The sequence below is a fragment of the Marmota monax genome, unplaced genomic scaffold (genome assembly GCF_021218885.2).
Source record: "Marmota monax isolate L192 unplaced genomic scaffold, Marmota_monax_Labrador192_F-V1.1 WCK01_AAM20220418_F8-fsc00001, whole genome shotgun sequence".
Lineage (NCBI taxonomy): Eukaryota > Metazoa > Chordata > Mammalia > Rodentia > Sciuridae > Marmota > Marmota monax.
Genome location: NW_026693777.1, coordinates 42,082,482 through 42,102,990, shown reverse-complemented (window position 1 = coordinate 42,102,990; position 20,509 = coordinate 42,082,482). Strand labels below are relative to the sequence as shown.

At 35.3% G+C, this 20,509-nt stretch overlaps 1 protein-coding gene across 7 annotated transcripts in view; it reads left to right on the top strand.

Moving 5' to 3' along the window:
- Positions 1-11,178: 11,178 nt before the first annotated feature.
- Fsip1 (fibrous sheath interacting protein 1) overlaps positions 11,179-20,509 on the top strand; it is a 202,877-nt gene continuing 193,546 nt past the window's right edge. For all 7 annotated transcript variants that reach the window (XM_046461048.1, XM_058584676.1, XM_058584678.1 and 4 more), the window contains exons 1-2: positions 11,179-11,356; positions 16,834-16,969. In XM_046461048.1, the coding sequence (XP_046317004.1) occupies positions 16,841-16,969 (129 nt within the window). In that variant the 5' untranslated portion in view covers positions 11,179-11,356; positions 16,834-16,840. The remainder of the gene's footprint in view (positions 11,357-16,833; positions 16,970-20,509) is intronic.

The following is a 20,509-nucleotide window of genomic DNA, read 5'->3' as shown; positions in this document are numbered from 1 at the left end:
TGAGGCCCTGGCTTCAATCTGCAGAACCAAGAACAACAACAAAAAAAATGACAACAATGAAAACACAGGAGGAAATTTCAGAATGATGTGCTGCTGGCAGACAGAGAGAACAACCAGTCCAGAGAGGAGGAGATAGAATTCTCTAGGAGGGATGTCTCCAAGAAAACAGTAACTCATAGGTTACTGTTGCCCAGAGGGGTGTTTGGGAGGTGTAGGAAGAATTGGCAATGCATATACGGAGAAATAAGCAAAGGAAACAATAAGGCAATATTAACTTCAGAAGAAGTGAAGGATGAGCAAGGAAATATAATCAGCAATAGGTACTGATCCTTAGAGGTGAATGAAATTTATGAGAACATATTAACATAAACACCAGATGTTGGTTTAACCAAAAAAATTACAATGATATTGAGAGGGTGGAGAAGTAGAAAAGATGTTTGTACAAGAGAGCAGTATCCTCATTTACCATGACAGGAGGCAATCAAATTATGTCCAAAATGGATAATTCAAAAGAGAGTAGAATATACATATTATTTAGAAATATGGAGATGTGTGAATGTCAGAAGAGACAGCTGAAATTATTGCAGATTCTATTCTCTGGAGCTCTCTGTTTTTTTGTTTGTTTTGTTATGTTTTTTGGTTATATTTTAAAACCATATATACATATTATTTTGATAAAAAATACAAGTTAACTTTCAAAATCTTCTGTATTTTGCAATGCACTATCAGACTAAACAAATGAGAACAAACCATGTGCATTGTTACAGGGAATTGAGGAACAAAGCAGTTTAGGCTGGAAGGCGAGAGTAACCAAAGGCTTTTGCAGAGATGCTTATATCATGTTCATTTACTCAGGTAATTCCTTTGGTTTTTCTGTATAGACTAGGTAATTATGAGCTAATCTAAATTTTATTCTTCCCTCCCATATCCTCTGGATATTCAAGAAGAAAGATTTCTTCTTTTGTGTATTTATTACGGTGCTCTTGAGACAGCACTACTTTGTTAGAGTAAGTTTAAGTTATAATGCTAGTTTGGAGCTGGGGTTGTGGCTCAGTGGCAGAGCACTTGCCTAGCAAGTGTGAGGCACTGTGTTCAATTCTTAGCACCACATAAAAATCAATAAATAAAATAAAGTTTCATTGACAACTAAAAAAATAATGCTAGTTTGTTTCAGAAATTAATTTAGAACCCACATAGTATCTTGGATAAATATATACAAAATTTAATAAGTCAAATTTACCTGGAATTTATATATCTGTTAATAATTTATACTCTTGACTGTTTAAAGTGAGTGCAATATCAGTACCTTTGTACCAACCACTTCAAGTCATTAGACTATTATTTAGGAGTTCTAATTAATTTTAACATATAACACTCTGTCTTAAAGTTTTCTCCCTTGGTAGCATTTGGCTTCTTATTGCCTGCTTCTTATTTATATATGATGTTTCACTGGAGGATATTAAAGCACAGCCCACAAACTTTCTGTAGGAAATGATATGATCTCTGTTTTGCAGATGGGGAAACTAGAGGCGCAGATGGCTGCATCATTAGCCCTGAGAGATGAAGCAAGTTAGAGACAGCTAAAAACAGTACAGAAGGCATTAAAGCCCAATTCTTCCGCTTATACCCTCCAAAGTACTGATGATCATCATCTATCGTTATCATGACTATTTTTTGAATACCCACTTGGCACATATTATTAAACTGTACTGGGGACTAGATTAAAATCCTTAATGACTGGCAGCTGTTTTTCTCAATGTTATTTTCCAAATTTTCTTCTGCCTCACCATTCCCCCCTGTTTTGTGGTAGAGGCATTAGTTTTACACTAAATGTTTATTTAGAAACTTTTAAAGGAATGCCAGGCTTGAGATGGCTTTGCTGAGAGTACTCACAGGCATCATCTTGTGCCTCATCTCCTCTTTGCTGATTCTGGTGTGAGTTTACCTGTAGTTAGTTTCAGAGTCATTGTCATCAAATCACTCTCACCCATTGCCCAGGCTCTGGAGGGGCACTTGGTAATCTTGATAATATACCGACAAGATTTGTTCACTCACAACAGTCAATGTTATTACATTTAATACTTACTATTACAGTGGAGCATGAAGTGTTCAGGACATAGTCCTTGCTCTCTAGATAGTTTTGGGGAGAAAAAAAAACCCATGAGAGAGTGTAGTAAATGTTCATCTACAGGCAAAAATTGCAGAAGGAAAGTGAAAATTATATTTTCTGGAGTGCATCTTCCTTAATGATTTTTTTAATAGATGATGACAAGTTTTTTTAAAATCCAGAAAATTCCTTTCTTCACAAAATGAACAGTTACCTTATACAGTAAGAGCACTTATAATTTAGAGATCTTAGTCTAGTCATATACCATTACTGGAATTTAGTAAGAATTTGAGGCTGAAGAGATTAAGTATTTTTTTTTAAGATCATGGATGAGAACCAAGGATTTTCAAAAACATGTTTAATCCTAAGCAAGACATAGAGAGTGGAAACCAATGCTTTCAAACTTCTTTCATGATGAAGTTAAATAATTCAGAAGATAGTAGGTTGAGAAGATAAATATTTCCCTATAACTTTTCATTCTGTCTTTGCTAGTCACTGGAGGCCAGTAGGAGGATCACAGAGTCTTGGAGCTGAAACTGCCTTAGAACCTTTCTCTACTCTCTCTTTGTACTCAAAGAAGAAGTCGAGACTGAGAGAGATTGAGATTGGCCCCAGCCCAGGCTGTTCTTAGCAGAGACAGATTGGGCATCCAGGAATGCATAATTTAAAAATATTTTTTGTATGAATTAGAGGAATATAAAATACAAATTTTAATGAAATTGGAATATTAATTCTGTTTTAACTCTTATGATAAAATGAAGGGGAAATAAAGCACCTTCATGAAATAAGGATTTAGGATGATAAGATATGGAAATATTTTAAGGTAGAAAGCTAATAGTCATCAAAAGGATGACTAGTTCCTAATTTAATAAACACACTGTATGTCCAAATAGTAGAAAGATGACTTTGAATTTCAACTAAGAAAGAAGACTGTAAAAAATAATAATTCCAGGATGGGGCAGCTTGAAGCACTATGGTTGTTTACTTATTTCTTTAATCTCTGAGATGTTAACTCTGAGAAAAAGCATTTCTGTACATTGCTGCTTAAAACCCTTACTGTTTGGTTTGAATACATTTCTAACCTGCCATGTTAATTGTTTTTAACTTCCTTTACTTTGTGCTAAAGTACATACAAAGGTTTACATAATAATAAAGATTTACTATAACTTATATGATAAAATTGTATTTAGCATATAGATCAAGAGATTCAAAACAGTAAACAAAACTCCTCTGGGATCTGAGAGACCAAGCTCAATACAGAAAGTTATGCTTTGGGTTGAAAAACGAGCTTGTCAGCAGGCAGAAGCATGAAGCATGACACCGAATGCAGGGATGGTGTTCAGAAACCATGGGTTTCAGCCAGGATTGATTATTGCTGTGAAATTACTAAACTCTTCAGCCCTTCTTCACAAGCCGTGTCTCATCTGCTCTGCTGGCATGGAGAAGAGTCAGGAGTAGAGCATTGTAATCCTAGCCGGCATCCAGCCACGGGAACAACAGCTAGCTTCGGGAAGCTTCTGCAATTCTTTAATTCTTTACAGATAAGAATTGCAGGAGCTGGAGGGAGTGTGGAAGTGCTGGGGGTGGGGTGGGGGTTGAAACTGGCCAAATTATATTGTTACATTGCATGTATGTATGACTATGTAACAATAAATCCATCATTATGTTCAACTACAATGCACACACACACAAAAGAATTTCAGGAGGAACCAAACTTTGGAGCTAGCAATATAATGATAAAGTTAAGTGTTCTTTTATGGAGGGAACTGCCTTAGAAAAGAAGATATTCCTCCATTTTTGGTGAGAATGACTTGTTTGGTAGAGCTGATCTCTTGAGAGCAGAACTGAGTTCATGACTGCCCCTAACCCAAATAGCAAGGGACATCTTCATTTTTTTTTGTTTGTTTATTTTATGTTTAAGAGCAAGCTACTATAACTCTTGTGGAACTGAAGGTGACAACTTCACTGTTCTGTATGTGCATGCTGATTTTACACATCTCTACCATCTCCTGGATAGTCCCTTACCTCCCACTGAAATTCATATCCCTTGAAGTAATTAAACAAGGTCATATGACAATGTATGAGCTAACTCCTTGTTTCAGTCAGCTTTTCCCCTCCTGTGACCAAAAGACTAATAAGAACAATTCCCGGTACCAACCTCCCTAAAAAAAAAAAAAAAAAAAAAAGAAAAAGAAAGAAAGAAAAGAAAAAAGAAAAATTTAGAGAAAAAGTTTATTTTGGGACTCACAGTTTCAGAGGTCTCAGTCCATAGATGGTTGACATTCTTGCTCTGAGCCTGAGGTGAGGCAGAACATCATGGTAAAAGGGTGTGGCAGAGAAAAGCAGCTCAGGACAGGGCAATAAGGAAGCAGAGAGAGCTTTATGTACCAGGGATACAATATATATCCCATCTCCTCCATCTATGCCCTACCTGCCTATAGTTACCACCCAGTTAATCCAGCTCAATGGATTAAGCCATTGATCAGGCTAGACCTCATAATTAATTTAATCATTTTATCATTTTGCCTCTGAACATTTGTGCATTATCTCACATATGAACTTTTGGGGGATACAATATATTCAAACTGTAACACCCTTTTCACTTTAAAAAGATTCAGAGTATAGGCATGTTTTCAAGTCAACAGGATTGAGGCAAGCTTTATAATTTTTTTCCTTGATTTAAAAAAAAATGATGGTATCCATTGACCAGCACCTAATTCTGTATAGGAATTCATAATAGACAGGAAAAATGAGGAGAAAATTTCAGAATCAAGGAAGCAGGAAAGGAGAAAATGTTTCTGTTTTCTAGCTTACATTTACAAAGGAAGACCAGATGTCACAGTTCAGAGCGTCCCTGTTGCACAGCTCCATGACAGCAATTTGGTGCCTCCAGGAGCAGTGACCTCATCACTATTTATCTTCTGAAACACAAACTGTAAGCCAGTGGTTTTCACAGTAAGTTCATGGTTCCACCATACCAGAATTACCAAGATACTTGTTAAAATGTAGGTTTCTGGACTGGGCCTCTTCCTATTGAATAAGGAATAGGGACTAGAACTAATAATGCCTCAAATGATTCTTATGAACAATAAAATCTTAGAACCCACATAAAGTGATTTATTTCAGATTTTAAGTGCAAAAAGAAGGTATTATATGAAAAAGATATGAAACACTTACTAAATATAAAGTGCATTTTACCTTGAATAAAAATAAGATTACTTGTTCCAGAATCTGCTTTTTGTTCTTTAAAGCTTTATATACTTCCCTGTTCATGACCCTTACTTATGTAATAGCACTGTGGCCAAGCTAGATTAAGAGGTGCTGAATGGAGCGGAGACAGTATAAAAGGGATAAATGGACTTCTTTTCTCATCTGCCAATTTTATGTAAATATTTGTGAGAAGTTTCAGGTTCTCAAAATTACTTTATATTCACATATTTATAACATGTACAAGATTTTTTAAAAATCTGGTTTTTTTTAGATCTAATTTTCACTTCTATTTAGATAGTTATTTAAATATGCACCTAAGCACAATTTGAACATACAATGTATTTCAATTCAATGGCTTCTTGAATCACATCTAAAACCCAAGGAGGGTATTGGGAAAAGCCACTGCAGTTTTTTTTTTTTTTTTTTCTTTTAACAGAAGATAATCAGCACCATCTAGTGGATACAATTAGCCTCTTTCCTGAAATTGAGGCCCAAGAGGAGGTTCAGAGAACAGACTATGAAACCTGGTTTGGAATCCCAATGCCAGTTTCTGGGTGATCTTGGAAAAAGTAACCTTTTAATCCCCTGCAATTCAAGCATAAATTTGAATAATAATGTGCAAACTCATGGTATATTATGAAATGAAGTGAAATGATGCATCCAAGGCATGTCCTAAACAATAAATGTAACATTTAATAATGCTAAGCATAGACTCTTAAAAAGTGGGAACTGTCCAGTGGCATACACTTATTAACTGCCCTTCAAAAGAAATGACTATTTAACCCAGTTGGTGGAATCTATAATATGAGGCTTAATGAGATTCTTCTCCTTGTTATATTTGGTACGTACTTATGGTGAGAAAAGGGAAACTGGGGCAATGAGACTGGTAGTTGGAGGCCAGATGGAATACAGTGTGGGCTCTTCCTCTTTGATTTAAATCTGACTCTGCTCAGAAGGAGGATGGGGAGTAGGGAGAGATTGAAAACAAAACAAAAGCTAACTTAAAACCAACACTACCATATGTCATCAACCTGGAGTAAGACCAGGGAAATTTTAGCTGAAAATATCTTGACTCTAGGAGAAATTGTTATGAATTACTTTGAAAGGCATAACACTTTATAGACTATGTTTGCAGAAATGCAGAAATATATGGTGCTTTTTGACTTATATCTGAATGTTAAATTGTTTTGAAGGAGACACCCATAATAGCTGACACAGAAATATTTCCAGAAACAAATACACAGCCACTACAGTTTATTAGTTTGCTCTCAAGGCACACACAGTCTCTCAGCAGTTTGCAAAATGGAAGCAGTAGGAGGCAAATAAAGTGAGAAAAACACAGAGACAAAAAACAATTCAAAATGAGATGAGTTTTATATAAAATGTAACTAGTAGGGACTTAACTTGGGAAGGCTACAAAGAGCAAAGAGACACCAAGTTTCCATTGATCCTGACTTTTATATTAAAAACTTTAATATTCACTAATAATTAGTAACATCATGTGTACTATTTATAACTCTACTTTTTCTTAGTTTTCTCATCCCCCACACCTATTGCTAAGAAACATGAAATCTGTTGTTTTCTTAATGGGCACCATTAGTCACCAAAAATAAAAACTGGAAAGAATGGCCTTCTCTCAAGGAAAATATACATTGTGCCGGCACTGGAGATTACCAGTCTATAGCTACGGATTCAGTCTGTATCTGGTAGACCGGAAGCACTGGCATCACCTGAAAGCCTGTTAAGAATCTTGGGTCCCACCTGACACTGAATCAGCATTTTTAACAAGATCCCCAGATGATATGTCTGCATGTTAAAATTTGAGAAGTTCTACAAGTTTCAGGTTCATTTGATCTCAGGTGCGGCCCTGCGATCAGTATTTTTTTTTTTTTTTAATTTTGGTACCAGGGATTGAACCCAGGGTTGCATAACCACTGAGCCACATTTTCCCATCCCTTTAAAAAATATTTTGTTTAGATACAGAGTCTCACTGAGTTGCTTAGGGGCTTGCTAATTTGCTGAGGCTGGCTTTGAACCTTCAATCCTCCTGCCTTAGCCTTCTGAGCCACTAGGATTACAGGCATTTGCTACCATGCCTGGCCAAGGATCAGTATTTTATGAAAAATCTCCAGGCAATTCTCATGTGCAGTAGAGTGAAGAACTGAAAAACTGGTCTAACCTCATTTTTCAAATGAGGAAACTGTGGCCCATAAAAGCTTATGAATCTACCTGCAAGTTCCCAGCTATTTAGTATCAGAATCCCAATAATGGTACCTCTCCTCCTTAAAAATAAAATAAAGCATTTCCTGTAGTTTAGATAAATGTACCCCAAAGGGTGCCAGCTTATGGTACTGTTGGGAGATGGTAGAACCTTTAGAAAGTGGGGCCTTGTGGACAGAAGTTAGATAATTGGGGACATGACCTTCAAGGAAATATTGGGTCCCTTCCTTCTCTTTCTTTGCTTCTAAGCTGCCATGAAGTTGGCAACCTTCCTCTGCCATGTGCTCTTACCATGAAGTATTGTGCCATCACAGGCCCAAAGCAACAGAACCAAGTTATCATGGACTAAAATCTCTGAAATCATGAGACAAAATAAAACTTTTCCCCCTTAAAAGTTGATTACCTCAGGTATTTTGTTACATTAATGGAAAGCTAACAAAATAGGATGGAGGGTACAGAAGGTAGGGAATGTGGTTATGGGGATTGTTATTTTATACAGGGCGGGTAGGAAAGGCTTCCTTAAGGAAGCAGATACCTAAGGAAAGAGGAAGCCAGTAACATGGATAGCTGGGAAACTATTCTAGGCAGATGAAGTAATAAGCTGGTATGTGTGTATATGTTTATTTCCAAGGTCCTGACAGATATTAATCTCTGAAATGTAGAAAAAGTATCCTCTTCCTCTTCTCCTTCTCTGCCTCCTCCTTCTTCTTTTTCCATTTCTTCTCTTGCTTCTTCTTTGGGATTGAACTCAGGGTCTTGCACATGCTAAGCATAGGTTTCACCACTGAGCTACGCCTCCAGCCCTGTCAGTTATTATTAAAATATTTCCAACTTTCTTCATATTCTTTGCTCATATGACTCTTTGAAGCATTAGTTTTAAAAATAAGAGCTTCTAAATTTGTAAGTGTTTATAAGAATTGTTACCTGTAGTAAATATTCAATTGTTGGAAAACATAGGGAACATCATGGGATAAATATTTGAACAATATAACTGTTAACTAAAGAATGTTGATATAGAGGTGAAAGGAAATAGCATTTTTGGAGGAAACAACTGAAGTTTGGGTACACTGAATCAGGATAGCCCTGTTCCCAATGGTAAGCACAAGAGAAGTATTTCGTAGGGGATTTTCACAAAGAGTAGTTTTCAGAGACAGTTCATTGACTGGCAGAAATCCTAAATTGCAAACCCATTGTGATTGGCAAGTTAACTAGGGTACTCCGAGCTGAGAGATGTTGAAGGCCAGTGAATACTGCCTTAGTTGTTATTCCGTATGTTGGAACATTCTGTGCTTTGACCTTTAGCTGATGTGAGTATAATACTCCCCCAATCTCCAGATTCCCCTTTAGAAAGTCTTAGCTTTAGTTGCCTCACTTTTCTTTCTTTATTTTTTTGTGGAGTAGGGTACTGGAAGTTGAACGTAGGGCCTCATGCATACTGGGCAAGAGATGAACCACTAAGCTATTTTCCCTCCTTCATTTTCTTTCACATGCAAATCTACCAGTGAGATTTGTACCACACTAGAATCAGTACCAGTACCACACTAGTTAGAATCATGGATTGGAACTTCCTAATTTAAGGACTTGCTTTAAATCCCAAAGCCATTTCTTCAAGCACTGCTTAAAAAATTTATATAAAGTGTAATGTGAATATCAATTTATTAATATTTATTTTATTTGCAAGAATGATTCACTGCCAGCAGCAGATAGGACCAGGAACATACACTTATAACATGGCATTAGTTACAAGGAAGACTGACAGATTAGATTGTGGCTATGCTTCTCTCACATGCTTTTGTCCTGGTTCCTGGAAATGTTGACCTCAACTTCTGACTCAGAGTGTCAAGCATTTCGGCTCTTGATTCTGACTAAGGTTTAGTGAATCTCTTGCATAACATCTGTATGTTGGCTGCTAAAGTTTAATTCTCATAGGAGAATTAGAATACTTCCTCTCATTTTCTTGATTTCTCAACTTTTTAAAAATTTGGGATTTAGAAAAGTGTGAATTTCCCAAGTAGGGCTGGGAAGAAATTCCTGCATAGAAACACTAACAATGAGGGCAGTGAGTAACAGTTTGATCATTTAGGACTCCTGGGCACTGTAAGGACTCTAAGTGAAACAGAGCAGAGGAGTAACTTCATTTGACAGCTTTTAAAATTATTATTCAGGCTGCTGTATTGAAAGTAGAGTAAGGGAGCTGGAGGCCCCTTGAACAACAACAACAATAAGTCATCACAATCAACACCACAAAACAAAACAAAACAAAAAAACCACTACAGAATGAGATAGATATCATTATCCTAAGTATATGTATGAAGACATGAATGCTGTGAATATATTTTATATACAATCAGATATATGAAAAATTTTGTTCTATGTGTAATATGAATTGTAGTGCATTCTTCTGTTATATATAACAAATTAGAATAAAATGATAATCTTAAGGAAAAACAACAACAACAACAACAACAAAACCAACCAAACAAACCAATAAAAAACCCCACTACAGTTAGATTACTGCAAAAATCTTTATGAGAGATGAAGGCATTATGGACCAGAATGGAAACCTTGAAGGTTATGAGAATTGCTTGGATTCTGGATATATGTTGAATGTAGAAAGACTTTATAACAAATTATGAGAGGACAAGGAATTGAGGATGACTCCAAAGTTCTTGTTCTGAACCTGGCAGGATGGAATTATTGTTTACTAAGATAGGGGCTGGAGTGGGGAAGTAGTTTAATTTTTTACTTTTTAAGTTTGAGATGGTTCTTACACACCCAAGCAGAAATGTTAAATACACAGTTAGATAAAGGAGTCTAGAAGTCAGGGGAGAAATCTAGACTGGAGATAAAAATACAGGTTCATCCGCATGTGGATGGCATTTACACCAGAAACCAGCACTGTCCTAGATTATAGCTGTGTTCTTCCGGCAATTCGCTTAACCTATGCCTATTTGCTCCACTGAGAAAGACCGAAAAAAATATACATTCTACCTACCTAAAATAATGAGGACAAAGGGGCCATGAATGTGAGAATGGTTTGTAAACTGTAAAGCACTGTCCAGACTGGAGAGTGGAATGCAGCAGAAATTTGATGGTACTAGGGATGAGAAAAATCAGTTTAGGGTCTAGGGAAAGTCTAATGAACTTTAAATTAGAAAAATTGAAAATAAAAGGTGCAAATAGCAATTATTATCCTTTTTGGACTATGGCCCAATCTGTGCAAAATTAATATTTAAACAAATTTACACAGCACCCAAAATTTACCAAGAGCTTCAGGTTCATGATCGCTTTCAGCTGTACAAGACTTAAAAGGCAGGAATAATTATCGCCCTTATTTTATGGTGGAGGAAACCAAGATCAGAAAGGGTAGCTAGCTGGAAAGAAATCATTAACAGGGACCTAAAGACCAACAAACACCGGAATTATCCCTTCTGAGACCAGCCTAAATACGAACAAATTATTCCCCAAGCACAACGTCGGCTGCAAAGACAGAAGACAGCAGAGCCACCCCAGCTCTTCACCGTTGCCGGTTATAGCAGTCTTCCTCGCTGCCCAGAACCCCTACGTCCCATTTCTGGATGGTATGTTCCTTTTCTTTTATCGCGAGACTAGGAGCGTCCTGCTTCTGGTTGCCAGGGGAACAGCGTTTCTAGAGGCAGAAGGGCTTTGAACCGGTCGCATCTTCACCCCCAGAGGCTGCGTTGGCGGGAAAGACTCCTCCCCTTTGGGGAGAAGTGTGATACTGAGTGTGAGAGGCGCATTTTTGAGCGAGTCGGTTCCCTAACGCCTGGCGGTTAGCTCTGACTTCCCGCCAAGAAGGTGAGGGACAGCACAGGCCACTGGCGGAACTCGGTCGCCGTTACCAGCAAATGAGTGGGCGTCGCCGACTCAGGCTGAGTGACAAAAGACTGGCTGTTAGGGACAGCAGGCAGGGCCAATGAGAAGGCGGGAGGATTGTGGGGCGGGCTCCGTCCCAGGGCGGGCCCACCACCGGAGGGGCCAGGTCGGGCGGGGTGGGGACCAGCGGGCGTGAGCCTCTAGGGCTGATGTTGCGCTGGGAGCTGGGAGTGTTTTGTCAGGATTTCTTGGGCCTGGCAATGATGTCCCCAGCGTTAGGACTCCCACGCCATCTAAGCCAATAAAGAGCTAGAACTAATCCGTGGTTTAAACTAGACCGTAAACGGCAAAGGATGCAAATAGACATTTCGTAGAAGAAAAAAAATGAAAATAAAATGAAGGCCAGTAAAATTTGACTAGAGACTCAACTTTTCTCATAATTGAAGAAATGTAAATCAAAATAACAGATGCCTTTGGACACCTCTCAGATTGGCGAAAATAAAAAGGGTTTGATGAAAACCAGACTGGCACCAAGCAAATGTGGAGAAGCTTATTCATCTTATCACAATACTCTGTTGGTGGTAGTGTAATTTGGTACTTTTTTTTTTTTTTTGAGCACAATTTGGCAGACTATCAAAATTGAAACACAAGTGGCCTTTGGTGCAGCAATTGTAATTTATCTTGTGAATGAGCATAATTAAAGACTGGTACAAGGATAGTAACTTAAAATTGAGGTCTCATTTACTTATGGTAGAATTCACCTTTTTAATGCATAGTTCTAGGAATTTTGACGCATACAGTTATGTAATTACCACCCCCCCATATCCAGATACAGAACAATTTTATCATCCCTTCCCAAATCTTCTAGATCTCTCCTAGTACTCTTTGTAGTTAATCCCTTCTCCAGTCTCATTTAACCTATTAACAGTTTTCTGTCCATACATTTTACTGATTCCAGAGGGTCTAACTGGTGGAAGCAAACACTATGTTGCCTTTTGAATCTGGCTTCTTTCACCTTAGCGTAAAACACGGTGGTTACTCTTTTATGTTCTATTAGTTACTTGTTCTCTTTTATTACTGGGTAGTATTCCCTTGTGTAGATGTACTGAAGTTTGTTTATCCACCACTAGTTGAGAAAATTGTTTTCAATTTTTTCACAATTTTTAACGAAGCTTCTATAAATATCCACATACAGGTTTTATATGAATATACTTTTTCCTTTCTTGGGTAAACATGTAAAGTATGTTTTTAAGAAACTGACAGTTTTGCAAAGTGACTGCCATTTTACATTATCACTAACAATATATGATTTCTGGTTGCTCTCTAACTTTGTCAATACTTGGTATTGTCAGTTTTTTTTTTTAAATTAATTTTCACTACTCAAGTAGGTGTGTTGTAGAATCTCATTTTGGTTCAAATTAGACACTTTCAGAGCACTGATAATGTTGCACATCTTTTCATGTGCTGATTTGCCATTTGTACATCTTGGATGATATATCTGCCCAAATCTTTCGTTTTCTTGATGACTGTTGATACTTCTTTATATGTTTTGGAACCAAGTTCTTTGTCAGATATGTATTTTGCACATATTTTCTCCCAGTCTTGGAGTTTTGTTTTCCTTTTCTTAATATCTTTTGAAGAACACAACTTTCAAATTTTGATGCATTTATCATTATTTTCTCTTTGAATCTTGTTTTTGATGTTGTATACAAGAACTCTTCACCTAACCACAATCATGCATATTTTCTAGTCATCTAGTTTTAGTTTTTTACTTTTGGTGTATGGTCCATTTTAAAGTATGTTTTAAAATTGCTTTCAGTAGCACATACAATCTATCTTAGCTGATTAAGAACTACATCTGTGTAGTGGAGTATTATGCTGTTGTTTGAAAGCCTGAAGTATATCTATAAAGGTACTATAGAAAAATCTCTAGAATACATTGCTAAGTGTAAAAAAGCAAGTTGCAGTGTACCATGCCATTTCTATGTATGTTTGTATTGAGGAGGAGGAGGTTGGTATAAAGGATGGAAAGTTTCTGTATATCTGAAAAAAAAGATAAAAATCTATTAACATTGGTCATTGGGGTAAAGGGAATTTTGACTTAAAATGTTTACATTCTTCTGCATTTACTTGTCTTTCATGGGCAAGTATTTTTTACGAAATAAGCAAATATAAAAAGTAAAAAAAATTGACCCTGAATAATTTTTAGACATAAAAATAAGGAAAATAAATTAATTTACTTTTTATAGACTTGCTGTTTATAATTACTAAGCAAAGGAGGACTCATTTTCTTTCATTTATCCAAAAATATCAAATTATAGGTACCATATGGTTTGAAATCATCTAGGGAAGTTGGATTTCTCACAACCCAGTATGAAAAAGTTTAATCTTGTTTGAAATGAATGTTTATAAGAAGTTGGCAGATATCAGTTGTGATTTGAACTTAGAATCTGGTCATCTATCTAACTGAATATCATGAAGCAAATAATATTTTGTTTTTGAAATATTTTAATGACATAAGAAAATACTCATCATGTAATGTTAAGTGAGATATATATGAGTCAATTTTCTTGAAAAAGACAGGAAATATAGAAATGTACCAATGATGATTAGCTTAGTGTCATGGGATAATATTGGGTGTTTTTTGAAAAAATTTTTGAATATTTCAAAGTAAATTTTAGAAATCTTCCTACAATAAATAAATTCTTTAATTATAAACTGAAGATATACTTAACAGAAAATCAGAAAATACAGATAAGCACAGGTTAAAAAAAGACAGAAGAACATCCACTGAGCCAGAACCCATCACTCTCATTTCTTTGAAATATGATCTTCTTATATCTCTTTCTGTATATTTCCTTAGAGAAGTTAGATTTTTTTAAAGTAAGATGATTGACATTTTATCTCTCTTCCTTCCTCCCTCAAGTTCTTTTTTCCTCCCTCCCTCCCTCCCTCCTTTCCTTTGTTTCTACCCTTAACCAGTCTTTTATTAAAATGTTACTTTTTTTTTATTGGTTGGTAAGAGCTCTTTAAATATCTTCATCTTTTGTATATCATCTGTGTTGCTTTTATTTTCTTCAGTTTCTTAATTACCTTTTAATTTCATTTAGAATTCTTCTTTATGTTCGAGACTCAAGAGCATTAAATGTAATGTAATCATATCTGTTTGTCACTTTTTTGAATTATGCTCTTGTTTTATGGTTAATACTTAATTCTATAGTTATGCTGATTATTTCTGTGTTTCCTTCCAATTCCTTGAATGTTTAATATTATTTATTTGTTTTTAAAACCAGTTTTTACTTTTGTTAAGTAATATAGTAAAAAAAAGTCAAACTGTTCAATAACAAGGGAGGGTAAACAGAGCATTCCTTAGAGGCTCCATCTTACTGTTGCTTGGCTTTATCAATTTTTTGATATTCTCTTTGATTTCCATTAGGAAAGGGTAGATTTTTTTTTTAATATCAGCCCTTCCTTTTGCACACACTTCCCCAGATACACTTTGTTAATTAAGACACATAATTTGGTTAATCAATAACTATTTGCATATGGTTTGATCGCTTTTTTGTACAGTGCTTTACTTATTTATTTATTTAATTTGTTCTATTCAGTCAGTGCTTTACTTTTCTCGTGGAATTTCTATATAGCAATTGAGACTTCTTCTCACTGAACTATAAGATCTGATTTCAGTGCTCTTTGTCCATATATTTTCCAGGTTGAAATTGAAAGATAATCTGTCAGTTATATCCCACCTTTCCTGTGAACTGTATTTAATTTAATTTATTATTTTCAGGAGAAAACATAATAAAACAGACTTCTTTCTAAAGCAAACTGAAAGGTTTATGGAGCCTGTTAGCTGATCCACATCGTTGATGGTACCCTGTGCCTCTCCCCTTATTGATGTGTATTATATCAGCTCTAAACATGCTTCCATCTCGTTGCTTCCTCTGTAAGCTGCAATAAGTCTCCCTTGACAGGCTGCTTAGGCATCTACAAGACATTTGGCCTTTTGGTGACTTATGCTTTTTGGTTGTGATGTGATGGGCTAGGGTGATCCATCATCCCACAATAATAATGTTAGTGCTTTCCTCAGTGAGCCCAAACCCGTTTGCAGAGTGTGAATAATGTTGAGATCAATGCCTTTTTTGGTTGCTGAGATGGGAAGAATTGACGTACTTGTCTCTTAAATATCAGCTTTGGCACATTGAATGGTTGGAGGTGAGGCCACATTATCCCTCTATATGCCTAAGAGGAGCTTTAGGTTGGTAATGTTGTGCTTCCTCTTATGTCCAAGTCTTCTCTGGTTTCTGCTTCTATAGTTCACAAACAGAAAGGCAAGTCATTTTATAGGATAAGAAAGGAAATTTATAGGATAAGAAAGGACATTTACTTGACTTCTTTGTTCTGTTAGGAGTGATGGTTTAATACATAATCACAAGGCATTTAAAGGTAGGTATTGAGAAAACAAAAACTGGAATTGTCATTGTTTCTTCCATTTTACTTAGCATACATGTTGTCCCAATCTCACTGGGTGAATCTAGAAGGGTCCTGATCAAGGGTATAGTTTGCAAGGATCATGTGCTTGCAGTGCCCACATTCTTCCTCTAGCTTAAGCCACCCTGCTTAGTATTTATTGTTTAAAAAAAAAACACATTGGAAATAGAACATCCTAGGTGGTGAGAGGATGACATATGAAAATTAGTTAAGGAGATTGGCAAAGTGCAGCCAGATATGAAAGTTTGTCCTTTAGTAAAGGAAATAGGTTTTATTCTCTTGTGTCTGAGGAACGAATTAGAATCATGGGTTTTAGAGGGGGAGGGCTGATCAAATGAAAGCAGTGCCTTAGAGATTGGTGCTCCTTGAAAATGTGGCATCAAGGAGAAGAGAAGTCAGAGGTAAGAGGGAAGCCCAGGCAGAAGCTGACCTGAAATAGGAAAGTCTAGAATAAGGAAGGCAAAACCAGAAGAAGATAGCAGGGGGGCCTTAGAGCACCATTAAGATGAGTGGGGCCTGGTGGCATAGGCAGTAATTCCTGCTACTCAGGAGGCTGAGGCAGGAGGAACACAAGTTGGAGGCCAACCTGGGCAACTTAGAGAGACCCTGTCTCAAAGAATAAAAGGGACTGGAGAAGCAACTCATTGTAGAGCACTTGCCTAAGCATTTGCAAGGCCAAGGATTCATTCCCCAGTAAATGCTTCTGCATTCTGTTATAGGTACTTTCGGCATCTAACATCTGAGGCAGTTTTGTACTTACAATGGCATAGATTTAATAATTCATGTACACAAGATGACTTTTGATGAAATTGGGGTACTCATAAGTGTGACTTTGATAGTAATGTAATACTTAAAACAGACCGAATAATTGGATATAAACATTAACTAATGTTTATTAAACTATATTAACATTAAACTAACACTTAAATTTCCAAGTTACTTGCTTTTTCATTTTTTGTTTGTTTTAGGATACCAATGGATATTATAAAGGGAAACCTAGATGGGATTTCAAAACCAGCCTCAAATTCAAGAACACGTCCTGGGAGCAGAAGTTCAAATGCAAGTTCTCTGGAGGTGCTCTCACCAGAACCAGGTTCCTTCAAGGTGATTTGCTTCTGAATTCCTTCTCTCAGAATCAGTAACTGATGAAACCAATCTTGTTGTTAACATTCCCCCTTATTTTTCCTCTTTAAAGGGCATTTTCAGGAAGCATTCACAGATTTCTTGGATTTTACTTGAGTGTTTAATATGAAAGTACTCTGACTCCTTTCTTCCTTCCCTTCTTTATTTTGGAGTGTGGTTTATTTGTTCACGTTGTAATTTGTTAAAAGTTTGATGACTTTTTAGAAAGTGTTGACTTTTTTTTTACTTCATAAGGAAAATTTGTATTCCAATATCTAATATGTATCCATCAACATTTACCATGAAAATGATTCAGTATTTAAAAAAATGGTTTGAAGCCATGTGGTCTGTTTGTTAGGTGTATTATCTGTTCATAACTTTCTTTTATATTCTCTCTCTTTTTCTTGTAGTACGTCTTCTTTAATTAAAATATCTCAACTGATTTTTAAAAATAATCAGTTTTATCAAGTCTGATGTGGTATAATTTATTCCTTTTAAGTTTGTAGAGGAAAAAATTTGAAATTTATGATGAAAAAAATCTCTGAAAGTTAATGAACTCATACTAACTTTTTTGTTGTTGATTTATGGATTAGACTTTGCATTATGGAACTCCGAGAGTTTTTGTCTATCATGATTTAGTGTAAGAAATAGCACTCTAGATATTTCTAGCAGACAAGATTTGACTACAAAAATCCAGTTCCTCAAAACCAACAGAAGGCCAGCAGGAAATGTAGTCCAAGGAGAGAGCTTCCCCTGGATTTTTGGTTCCCACGTCACACCACTATGCTGCAATACAGAGATCAGAAAACTGCTACTGCTGCTGTTTCTAGCACTGCCACAAGCTTCTCATAACTACAGAGCTGGTAACTAGACATTCAGATATGACCATCTTTGATATATTTTGCCAGATTCCTATCAGGATCTTAGATGGCTTCTACCCCACTTTTGCTTTCCACCTTGTGCAGGTACATCTAAGTAGATGATTCTAACATGCTTCCAGAACCCTCATGTCAAGTGACTTTGTAAAATACAGTTTCTGTCTGAGCTCTCTGTTTTTGTTTCATCTAATCTTATATTATTACTATATGGTGTGTTAACTCTTGTAGCTTTACTAAATAATTACTAAAATCTGATAGAGTGGTTTGCCTCATCTTATTATTTTTTCAGGACTGTCTTAGCAATCTTTGGTTTTTTGTTCTTCTAGATATATTTTAGATCAGCTTTTTAAGTTCTAAAAATACTGTTGGTTTTTAAAAAAAATTTTTTAGTTATGCATGGGCTCAATATCTTTATTTGCTTATTTATTTTTATGTGGTGCAAAGGATCGAACCCAGAGTCTCACACGTGCGAGGTGAGCACTCTACCACTGAGCCACAACCCTAGCCCCTACTGTTGGTTTTTTTAAAAAAATATTTATATTTTAGTTCTAGCTGGACACAATATCTTTATTTCACTTATTTATTTTTATGTGGTGCTGAGGATCAAACCCAGGGTCCCACATGTGTGAGGCAAATGCTCTACCACTGAGCCCAAACCCCAGACTCTGTTGGGGTTTTGATTTAAATTATTTTGAATATGTAGATTAATTTGGGGGAGAATTTATAGCTATATGATTTTAAATCCTCCCTTCTAACATTGTGACTCATTTTATCTCTTATTAACTTCTATTTTTTAATTAAAAATTTTACATACAGTAAAATTCACTTTTTGGTGTATGGTTCTGTGAGATCTGGCAAATAGAGTGATGTGACCATTAATATAATCAAGATATAGAACAGTTTTGTAACTCCTCAAAAAATTCCCTTATTCTATTCTTTTGTAAAGAATCACCTCCCAGCCTTAATTCCTGAAAATTATTAATCTATTTTCTGTTCCTGTAGTTTTTCTTTTTTTAGGAGGTCATATACATAGAGTCATATGGTCTTATTTTATCTCCTAATGTAAATACTGCCTTTGGGAAGCATCAACTTAGTTGCATGTATCAAAGTTAATTTTTTTTTCATTGCTGAGTATACCATGATTTGTCTCCTAGTTGAGGAACATTTGAATTGAATCCAGTTTTTAGTGATTATGAATAAATTTTTTATATATATAAAAATCAAAATATAATTTTGTAGGTAAATAAGTTTTTATTTCTCTTGAGTAAATACCTAAGAGTGAGATTTATGGATTGGATGATAAGTGTATGTTTAACAATAAGTGTTTTCTGTTTCCACCAGTGATGTACAAGAGTACTTGTTGCTCTGCATCCTTGCCAGCAGTTGGTTTAATCAGTTATTTTTTTCAAGCCTTTCTAATAGACATATAGTAGTATCTCAGTGTAGTTTAACTTATATTTCTCTAGTGATGAATAGAATTCATAATGTTTCATATGTTTATTTGAAATCCACATATCTTTTTTGAAAAATGTCTATTCATATTTTTTGTTGAATTGTTTAAACTATATTTCTTTTTTGTTGACTTTTGAGAGTTCTTAAACATGTTCTAAATAGAGTCTGTTGTCAGATATGTGACAGTATTTTGTCCCAGTCAATGGTTTGACTTCTCATTCTTTCAACTGTGTCTTTTAGAGCATAAACATTTTACATTTTAAGAACATTTTACCATGTTTTTTTCTTTTGAGATTGTGATTTTGGCGTTGTATCACAAAACTCTAACTCAAAGTTCTAAAGATTTCTCTCCTGTTTTTCTCTGACAGTTTATAGTTTGTTTGCATTTAGACCTATGATTCATTTTTAATTAATTTTTATGTTAAGTCATGAAGTATAGGTCAAGGTTACTTTTTTACAAGGGTATATATTTGTTAAATATTAATATAGCAGCTTCAAATAATTTTTAACCTTCTTGTGTCTTTATGTTTTAAGTTGGATTTTGTTTATTTTATTTAATTGGAAAATCTCTTTTAAACTAGCGGGTAAAATGCACATTTTTTTTTTTCATTTTATCTAATCTGTAAAATATATGTTTAAATAACATTTGAATTTATCTAGTCTCTTGGTTTTTTCTTGCATTTTATTAATATTAACTGATTATTTATATTTTTCTCTGTTTCAGTTTACTGATTTGAAAATTATATTTACGTTCTTAGAATTTGATGAACAAATTCTAAAGTTTACCAATATTTCTTTTTCCTTCTAAAAAATGCAAAGACTTTAGATATTATACTGTCACTTTTTCTAATTTACATGTAATTATTATTCTCTATGGATATTATTTTCATCATTATTGTTTATGCTTTAGGTTTCAATTTACTTATATGTTTACTGTTTTTTTTTTTGTTTATCCTGGCTTTTTGGAAAACTAAATCTTCTTTATTGTATCTTTAATCTTCATTTTGTAATATCTGTATCTATTGATCAGTTTATCTACATCTTTTAGTAATCTTTCTTTGAGAACCCATGAGTGGCAAATACTAAATCTGCTTTTGAAAATGTGTTCATTTTCTAGTTTGACTATTTTTTTTTAACAAAGCACTTTGAAGCTATCACACATTTGGCTTGTGGTTCTCTTGTGGTCAATGAA